Consider the following 10,454-nt stretch of genomic DNA (forward strand, 5'->3'; position numbering starts at 1 on the left):
TTGAGACTAACATACCATAAATATTTTGTCATCTTGGGTGCAACGGTTCAGGTAGGGCTAGTTATTTAGGGGAGTGGCCACCAAGTTTCATGTTCCTGTGGTGTTTCAGTAACCCGGGAATCACTGACCAAAATTGATGACGGTAAAATAAAAAAATAAATTTATTTTTTATATTTTAAATGACTTGTTGTCCTGATTCTTCCTGTGGATCTTAGTGGGCACTGAGGAAGCAATATTTTCATCGCTAGTTCATGATTACCATTTCAATTGTTTCATATCAAAATGCACTACTTAATTATGTGTTTTATGTAGTTTGTCGAGGACTGGTTCAGACACGTCACATCCAGTTTTTCCTACATAATGCATTACGAAAATGACGCATAGTTTCAAAAACACACTTTTTGTGTTCATTCAAGTCTCCTTCATGGTAGGCTACATCATAGTTTCGGCAGTTTCCTTTAAAATTCACAGTTTGTAGAAAACCTGTAATCTCTCACAAAAGTGTGTCCATTTCATGTCACATCCATAACGCTGATAAAATGGCTTGTATTCTTAGGATGAAATTGATTATATGAAATTTGAGGATTTCTCAGTAGTCAGAGGACAGAGGTTGCATTAAAAGTTATGCAAATTAATTCACTGATACTAATTTTGCCCCCACTTTAAGGCATTTTGTTTACCAATATGAGTCCAATTGTCACATCCATAACGCTGGAACGGCCCATATACGTTTTAATACATTTCAAACTTCTATGCGAAACTGTTTGCAATGAATGAATTACTGTGTTTGAACATATAATTCAAAAACGTATTTGAGTATTTGCCACTTTGCATATTGAATTACCCGCGTTTAACGTGAACATGTAGGCTACCAGGTCAGACAGACAGATTCGTTCATAAAAAAAAACTGAGCAAGGCCAGAGTGATGGCAAAGAATTTTTCCTGCCTCAAAACCCGGATTGTTGCTAAAAAGGTACGGTCTACAATCATTGTGGAGACATATGGAGAGGCTTGGTAGGTAGGCCTAGGCCTATGACAAAAAATAAAATAAAAAAATAAACATTTTGAAAGCTGTGATGGCAAATAAAGATGTTTCCATTGATTCATTAAAGATATATAATTTTAGACACGCCAAAAAAGATAAAAACGCTTCTTTTTCTGATTTCTACCACAATGCCATAGAACCTTTTGGCATGCAGTGTCGTTTTCAGTCAGAACAAACATATTGGTGAAGAGAAAACCAACATTAAATCCATATTTGTCGGGGGTATGCATAATTTTGTTCCTAACTGTCTACTCAAGGATGTGCCAACCATTTTAATTCTAGCTGAACCGGAATACTGAACGCGGTCATGAATTTATGATGGGTTCAAGACGCCTAAGTCTAATGGGAACTGAGCTGGAAAACTGTTCCACATAGGGTCATGTTATGAAGGTAAAAGATTAAAGGTTTAAAATACATCTGACGAAATCATATTATCACGTCAAACAAGTTACCTAGGAGCAGAGCCCGTCTACGGAGAGCCTGGCCACTCCGTATTAAGTCCCATCAAAGATTCTATAGTTAACTTTATCAACCGTCTCTGGTCCCATTGTACCGAATTTTGGTTCCACCAAGTTCCACTGGGGGCGATCGCCATGAGTGCAAAATGAATGGGAGTCAATGGAGCTAGACGGCTAAATTAGTCTCTTTCACCTGATTGTCGTTGACAAATCTCAGATTTGATTGTAGTTTGTGTAACTTCAACATGGGTTATAGGTCAAAAGTTGAAAGAACGAGTGCTTATGTCCTTTTGATTTCTTACAGGTTGGGTCGTTGTTGCCCATAACACGCTAGCATTGTGCTAATAAATGATGTCATTGACACGTTTGAAAGGCTTTTTAGAACAATTAAGTGACTTTAAAAAATACAATACTTAACCAAGTGTATTGTCTTTGCCTCCCCTTTCGAATACAATATTTAAATTACTTGGGGAAAAAATATATCCCGAGAAAAGTGGATTTTGAGGGGTACAGCTCTAGGCCTCCATTCATTCTGCACTCATGGACGAGCGCCCTCATGTGGAACCACAGAAGAAACTGCAGCCAGTTTAGAAACGTAAGTTTTCCGAGAGTGGCAGTTCTCTAACCTGACTCTCCCAGATGAATTTCGTTCCGCTTAGCTCCGCCTAGCTTCACTCACATTCATCTGGGACCTCTTCCGTTGAGAGTGATTTCTGCACCAGATTTTATGGTAGAGCCAATCAGGACGCAGGGCGGGAGTTTCATAGATGTGACATAGCGTAGAAGCGACTGTGACCTAGCGTTCATGGGTGTCACTAGGCTTGTTTGAGATCGACCGAGTCTGACTTGGTCTGACTTTCTACGTAAACGTGATCTTCAGAGGCTAGCCGGGAGGAGCTACAACAGAGGACAGCTCTTCCCGGACAGACAGGCTACAGTCTGCCTGACGTGACTCAAGGGGAGATATCATGAATTTTGTTTGCAATAAACACAGCAGAACTTTCATTCTTACTCATTAAAATGAGCATGATTGACGAAATAAATTCTTATGATGTAGTTTAAATAAACCACTGTTGTCATACAGTTAAAAGGCCTGCATTGTAGCACATAAATTCAATATAAAGTGTTTCCCCTATATGCGTGTCTATCTATTTAGCCAACAGCAGAAAATAACAGAATATCCAAACGTTTTCAGTAGGCTAGCCTACCATTGATGCAGAAATCAAATATAAGGAGGTATCCCTTCAATTTCTGTTTATTTTCGCATATTCCAACATAAGGAAGCACCATATGACTCCCGTCAAAATCGTCATGAGGACATTCCTCCCAAATGGCCCTATCACGTCTTTGAACTGACGTCATGAGGGCGTGTTTTAGCTCGTGCAGCTCGTGGAAGGTAACTGCAAGGTCTGTCTGCAGGCTAAAGTCAGAGAGGGTTAAAGCAGAGCTAGTAATCAAGGATCTTTGCTAAAGTAGCGTTCATGGGCTTCGGAAAAACCTTTCTCCGAGTGAAAACATCATCATTCCGCGTCATTCACGTCACTTAATGTGTGAGTCAGAGGTGGAAACTGGGGCTAGATTTTGCTAACAGAGTTGCCCAGTTAGGGGCTCGTCATCACGTTTATCGTCACATTATAGTTCGTTTGTAGTCCATGTGGCCTTGATCATGTCCAACAGTTTTAATGTGAACTTGGGAATTTGCCCTTTTTATCACTTGAAAGCTGCATATCTTTCTTTCACGAGCATCTTACACTATATTTTAAGCAAATACAGTTGTTTGTTTAGGATTAGTTAGTGTATGTTTTAACCTTTGTTGTGGCATCCGTGTTTGTCACACATTCCAACGGCAAAGCACATGAACACTTGCTGTCGGAAAAACAAAGTAGCCATGGTCCTTGTCATTCCTAAGTGCCCTGAATGCACCATCAGACTGTTATCAGCGTCACGGGTTGGCTTCGATGTGAGTGGTTGAAGTAGAACGTCAATAGATGAAGGACAAGTGGCTTATCCAATCATATGCAAGCATTTTTTGATTAGGCCCAGCCTTCTGAAGCAACACTTCAATGGATTGAGTGGAGCTAGGTGGAACGAAATTCATCTGGCGAGAGTCAGGTTAGCAGTTCTCCCCTTATTAGACATTCTCTGCTAGGAACTACAACAGGATTCACGCAGAGCCCCAGAAATACAAAGTTTCTTGCTCTACATTGTGCCCATTTAATGATACACTAGGCCTAAAGGTTATATTCTACACACATCTGAACTCAAACTGATTTAAACAAGAGGGCAAAATCTGCTCATTAGCAACACTTTATTAACTATGTATTGAACAAATTACATGCTACAGAAAACAAACGGGTCAAATTAAAATTGTTTTGAAAGAATATAGTGTTTAATACAATGGCACAATTTGATATTAACATACTGACATTTTTAAGGTTAACTCTTCCCCATCCCTCCGAATGTAATGAACTTACATAAACACATTATTAAAATATGATGCTTTAACATATTTAAATTGTAGGCATGATTGACAGGTACAGAAGGAATAAAATGATTACAAGAAACATGGGCATGCATGAAAATGTGTCCGCCACAAACAAAAGGAGTCATCGTAACTGTTGCTGGTCAGTTGCTGCTGAATTTAGGACTCTCTGGTCTGTGCATTCAGTGTTCTTTGTCACAAGCGAATCCTTGTCACCAGAAATTGTGGGATTTATTATGTTCCATTATTCTCAGACCATCGAATTATGTAAAAGGTACTGTGCCACAAAGCAGGTTGTGACTGCTTTCTTTAGGAATGGAAAATACAAAATAAAATATTAGGCACATTTTCTTTAGAAAAACGTAGAATGGTTCTGCACTAAGGAGATTCAGGCTGCCACTAGCAAGAGAAAGAATCAGCTGTGTTGAGGATTAGATGATCATTGACAACACCAAGGTCACATAAGGTCAGGGAATATGGCAACAAAAGATGTCTACCATAAAGAAATTGGCACAAACAGGTGACATATTTAGGTGAAAACAAAAATGTTGTAAACTGTGAGGACAAAAAAAAGCATTTTGCATTCTGTTTCCTTCAGATTAATTGACTCTCAAACTGGATAAAGAACTCAAGCCCTTTCGATCTTCATGTCACGATAAACAAAACAGCACGCATTACTCTCAGGGCAAGATTCATACTCAAAATTCAATTCAAAATAATTTGCCAAGATTGGGGGTAGGCAACATGCTACAAATGACTGATGAGGACGTCCATAATTGGTTTCTCAAAGACTTTTCATCAGACAGTGTTCATATTAACATCAACCTTAAACTTAATATTAACCTTTAACATTTAAGTTCCAAATATCCATATAATTAAAAAGGCAAAAAAGGGCATTTAATCTACGCTGTCTACCAGATTATATCACATTTTTTTCTGTGATTACAACCAAGTGATTGTCTAATTTAATTTTCGAATTGTAGAACAAGCACATTTAATGATTTTTATGTCAGATGAATTTAGCCATGCCGCAAATCTAGGACCGCTGAGATCTTCTAACATGTACCAGGACAAACCACAAAACGTCCGGCTTCCACAAGCTTGCACTTACAATGACGAGCCACTACTGCACTTGACAGGCGTGAAAGAACACCATGGCAGAAAATGTGATTGGTCAGACCACAGGGTGCTTTTCATCACTCAAAATAAATGTTATATGTGCAAATAAAAAGGGGGTGAGGGGTAAAGTAGTGTATGAGGGACATAAGTTATTTGAAACTTCATGAAATCCTACATCATATATTGTGAGTTGGGAAGATTATTTCCTATAACATGTACAGATGAGTCCAGGAAAGCCAACGCCAAGGGAAGGAAGTTCACACAAAACAAAACCTCATTGCCTTACATTCAACCTGAGCAATAGCCTTTCGTATCTGCCAGGCAATCAGTTCCGAGATCTTCTAATATTACTGTGTGCACTTTCCATTGCAGCACATATGCGACCACAATACGACTTCAGAATTACCTTTCCCAGTATTGTCCAACACTGAATCATAAACAACTTCCCCCAAAGTATTTCTCATTGTTCAGGGCTCAATTTTTATCCACAAGATTAAAAGAAAAGAAACAAAAAAACATAGAGCAGTGCATCAAAATTGAACACTTTTAGAGTGAACAAATCAGAATGAAGGAAATGTGACTTTTCTTTAGCTCAATGGTAAACATATTAATACCTAATGTTTCATGACAGTACATCCTTGTTTTACTTCTTTTTGCACAAGATCATTAGAACCTTGTGTGAACTTGGTTGTGAGCTTGTAGCATAGGACAAAGCCTCTGGTTGTAATGTCTTCTTCCAGTAGGCCGGCACATGTAGTGTGTGGCGTTTCTTCAGCGTTACAGTCACAGGAGGAACGGCTTACCTCAGTCCCCAGCCGCACTCGTCCCCAGTCTTGAGGTGCACTCCACACTCCTCCCCTCGTATGTTTCTCTTACCTCTGATTGGATAATACGTCTATCCGTCAGAGGGCTCCAAAACACATAAGTGGATGCCTAAGCTTCGACGCAAAGTGTGTGAGTTATGGGGGACAGGCTAGAGCGCCGACCCGAAGCAGATAAAACACATGTGAGGCGGCGGACGTAAGGTGAGGGCGCACACAAGTGACGCAGTGAGTGCGTGGTGAGGGAGAAGACAGTGAGTGTGGGCCATGAGAATGGGAGGAGGGGCGAGGAGGATGGTGGGGAGCGACAGTGGAGGAGTGGGAGCATGAGGGGAGAGGGAGAGGTGGGGAAGAAGGGAAGGGGGGGTCCACGCAGTAGCCTCAGCTTAGTTCATCTTCGGGGTTGTGCTGGTCCAGCAGCCGGACGTGTGTGAAGGGGAAGTGGCCACGCTTGCCCTTGCACTCGCCCTCCCACTGGCCGTTCACATTGATCTTAGTCACCTTCACCATGTCGCCCACCTGCAAGGAGAGGAGTCAGCTGTGAGACTGAAAACTAGCAAACTGGGATAAATTTATATTGGCCTGCTGAGCACAAAAGGGACTTTTCAAGATATCATATGCGCACGGATGCATCAAAGTTTTTTTATTTAGGTTCAAATGCTGACTCCTTTTTCCTAAAATGTTAGGAACTGCAACAAACTTCTATGTCCACTGGGAGGCACCAGATCTCAGCAAGACTGTAGCCACAGAAGCCGGGCTGGTAATTACAAACAGAGAAAAGAGGGTAATAATTCACAAATACTCCTAATGCAGGAGAGCGGTAATGATCAGTCTTTGATAGAATTGAGAATGTTTGGGAGGTGGGCGTCGCATCCACATGGAAATGAGAGGAAATGTTCCTCCACATGAAGCATTTCCTCCCCTCAACGACCTCCGTTTCGGAAGCCCTCTTCCCCTTCCGCTCACAGAAGGGCCATTTTGCTGCCTGGCTAGCCCTAGAGAGGGGCGTCCCCAAAGACCACACTGACTACCCTGCCACAGGCCTCCATAGGTAAAGGGAGAGCAAGAAGGAGGGTGAGGGAGGAGGATAGAGGCGCACGTCATCCCCACTCACACTGAAATATTTTTCTCTCTCTCTCAGTTTTGCTGTTATTAAGTGTTGTGTGGGTTTGGAAGCTGATTGTGAGATGGTGGGTGAACAGCATACACTGTTAAGATGGTTATTTAAACAAGCAAGGTAGTCCATAGCTAGGTTAACTGGCAGGACCCCTCACATACTGTATGTCTTGCAGAGGTTCATAGAGGTTTATATACAGTCTGGTGGGAAGACATAACACCAGCCAAATTATTATGGAAGACTGAGCAAAAATTACGATTTGCCATCTAGCCCTTCATGAGGGGTTTTACCTGATAGCTTAATGGGTGCTGTATGTCGAAGAGCTAAATGTAGCGATAGTAACACAAGGGGCAAGAGCACTCATTCCCACTTTCAGGGCTTGATGTCTAGAGGTCAAATGGGAAGCTTGTATTTTTCCAACAGATTGTGGCTACTGAACCCTTCTGTAATCAATTTGTTTAGTTAACTGCCTGATTGTTGCAAGAAAACGTACAATCCTTGATCGGTAAGGCTAACTATGATTAACCTCGGCTTGACTCCTGACAAATTATGTAAGAGCCATGCTATGTAGTTTGGTGCTTTCCACTGGTATATAGATATAACAGATCAAACGTCCATTCGGACCACCAAAAGTCCACCATCCAATCTCTCACAGGGATTTCTTTCTTAGGAACCAGAACATGCAAAAATGCTTATCCGCCTCATACAACATTTCAGTTGTCACTTCCACACTCTATAAGGCACGAAACATTTTTAAATATATACTTTCATAATATATTTATGAGCTTAAAACTAATTCTATACATTACTTAGTTGAAACTTGTCAATATGTAATTAATGGATTGGGTTAAGCTTTTTGGGGTTCTAAATATCAGCACAGAAGTAGAGGAAAATAGAATCAGTTTCAGCCCACACATGGCCTTATGAGGAGGTGCGAAACAGAAAATTGCAAGTATATGGGGCTCAATGGAGACACACACAGAGGGCACATAAAGTTAACAGGCCAAACGTTTACCTCAAGAGCCAGGGCAGTCTTGTCATAGGCATTGGGCACTCTCTTCTGGATAGCCCTGGCAAAAACCGGGCCGTTCTGGAGGTTGGGCAGAGGCGTAGGCTGGGCATAGGGACCAGGTTCACCAAGCAGAGGAGGGGCCTGGGAGTTTTGGCCATCGTTGGTGCCCGTGTTTGGCACCCCACCCGGTCCCCCTCCGCCCAGCGCGGCCGAGGTGGGCGAAGCGGAGCGGTACTTTTCCACGTATGGCACGGGGATCATGCCCACACGGCCCTCGCTGTTGGAGGCATTCCACCATTGCTCCTCGGGCTTCTCTAGCACCCGCAAAATGTCCCCCTTACGGAATGGAAGATCCTCATCGTCATTGCCGGGGAAGTCGAAGAGCGCCCGCACTAGCTCCTCCTCTTGGCGAAGGGGAGGCCCACACCCAGCGCTGCTGCTGATGTAAGACGAGTGCTTGGCCTTGTTGATGGGCTCAATCAATGTGGTGGTATCAAGGTAGTGGATCTTATAAAACTCCAGGAGAGCAGGCAGGGCATCAAACTCCTGGTCCCCAATGCGAAAGCGAGGAGGTGCCAGACCTAAGAGCATCGGGCAGGAAAGGAGATCAGATGGACAAAATGTCACGGACATACATGGTTCTGCTCTATACAACGTGCAAAATTTAATTATCTGAGTTTATGAGGGCTTAAAGGCATTGCGATAGGATACGGGGCATCATTTCACTGTTTTATAGTTTCAGCTGTAAGCAGCCCAGTTCTTTTCTCAGTCAACCCGTCAGTCATCATCTTGACACCAACAATCTTATTCTGCTCTACAATGACAGAATCTTTTCACATTTAAAGGATCAGTGTGATATGCAGTCTAGGCCACCGGTCATGACTTGCATGTCCAACTTACCAGAGTAATCTCACAACTGTGTCCAAGACAATTAGGCCTCATTAGTGCAGAGACAAACTTACTGACATCTTAGTAAGGAAACAAAGCTTAGTTTTTTTAACAGCTTCCATATTAAATACAACATACTATGACTTGATGAAGACTTGTACAGAACTGATCACTTCAATTTATGTGGACAGTGATATCACAATGGCAGTGCCAAATGCTGTTATTTCACATACTACAACCGCTCAACCCAGACAGTACAGTGAAAGGGGTTTCAAGGAATCCATGCATATTTCACTAGCAGCTACAAAATGCCTCTGCAGCACGATCCTAGGCATTAGCAGGATGTCATTAAGGACTGGAGGTTAGAGTGATTAACTCCTGAATGCAAGAGACAAGTACTGTTAACATCCAACTGCCACACATTTCTAATCTTGATGGTGAAAACGAAAGGCTAGAAACAGACCATAAAAAAACAAAAATAATAACACTGTCAAGGCGCTTTGTAGTCAATAATAAACAGCTAACGCTAGCTAGCTATCGCTAGGCTTAGCAAAACCTGTTCTATTCGACTGGCAGATGGAACTTTTTCAATATTAAATGGTGTCATTCCTTCAACTGTACTATAAATAATGCAGTACATGGTGACTGAGGAGGCGACACTGACACTGTTAGGCACACCTGAGGATGAATGTATGGCGGTGTGTTTTCACGAGGGCGTGATTTAGAAACGTTATAGCGTACTAGAAATGCTTTACGTTAGCTAACTAGCTAGCAAGTCACACTACAGCCGGGTTACTGAAACGTTAGCCAGTCTCATTGCATCCCTCCCCGGTGGCACGTCTGTGAGAACGCCCCTGCATGCCTTACCTGGACCAGACTGACGATTGTTGTTGATGCTGTTGATTATATAATGCGAGACTTTTGAATTCTCTGAAACGGACAGCACGTAGTCGCCAGGGCATGTAATTGAGTCTCTGACCAAGAAAACCCCATGCCTTTGTCCTTGCAACAGAGAAACAGCCTCTTGTCGACTTAATCTACCCCAAAACCAGCTTCCACGGTCTTCAGCGTCAAAATTTCCGGCCATGATTGCCACTCCACAGCCGAGGCTTCACGGGCCTTCCCTTCGCCTCCCCTTATCCGCAACCAGCATTCAACTCATACAAAAAACTTTACCGCGTTCCCGATGAACACGTTCAGAAATTGTACGGCATCTGAATCGCGATTCGACGTGCTAACTTCAGATTTGCAGCCAATGTGTCCGTATTAGTGTTGCGGAATCTAATTTGACGAAGTAACAGAGTAAATCCCCCAACTATCGCACAATTCCTCTACGTAATTTTGAATCAAATCCTTGAAGTTGGCACAAGTAAGTTCAAAAAATTGAAATGGCGGACCTGAGAAACAAAACGACCTCACTTACCGGATGTGACGTAAATTCATGCTTTGTGGATTGATGGGATAGCAAGTGCGGTATCCATGTTGAGACGGTCAGAGGCTAAGTTTGCTACA

General features: G+C 42.4%; 1 protein-coding gene across 1 annotated transcript; it reads right to left on the reverse strand.

Annotated features, from left to right (window-relative positions):
- Nucleotides 1-3,792: 3,792 nt before the first annotated feature.
- On the reverse strand, nucleotides 3,793-10,338 carry crk (v-crk avian sarcoma virus CT10 oncogene homolog). Its single transcript, XM_048265330.1, has 3 exons — nucleotides 9,810-10,338; nucleotides 8,058-8,635; nucleotides 3,793-6,444 (listed from the first exon to the last, which is right to left on the reverse strand). The coding sequence occupies exons 1-3, from the start codon at nucleotides 10,027-10,029 to the stop codon at nucleotides 6,307-6,309; spliced, it is 936 nt and encodes a 311-aa protein (XP_048121287.1). The 5' UTR covers nucleotides 10,030-10,338; the 3' UTR covers nucleotides 3,793-6,306.
- Nucleotides 10,339-10,454: the final 116 nt, after the last annotated feature.

The sequence above is a fragment of the Alosa alosa genome, chromosome 15, assembly GCF_017589495.1.
Source record: "Alosa alosa isolate M-15738 ecotype Scorff River chromosome 15, AALO_Geno_1.1, whole genome shotgun sequence".
In the NCBI taxonomy this organism is placed as follows: Eukaryota; Metazoa; Chordata; class Actinopteri; order Clupeiformes; family Clupeidae; genus Alosa; species Alosa alosa.

Bases quoted from the DNA above. Each gene is read 5' to 3' on its own strand.
- crk (XM_048265330.1), bottom strand. From the start codon at position 10,029: ATGGCCGGAAATTTTGACGCTGAAGACCGTGGAAGCTGGTTTTGGGGT. The intron at 8,636-9,809 runs GTAAGGCATGCA...CGATGCTCTTAG, and splicing joins CAATCGTCAGTCTGGTCCAG to GTCTGGCACCTCCTCGCTTT. The intron at 6,445-8,057 runs GTAAACGTTTGG...CTCTCCTTGCAG, and splicing joins AGACTGCCCTGGCTCTTGAG to GTGGGCGACATGGTGAAGGT.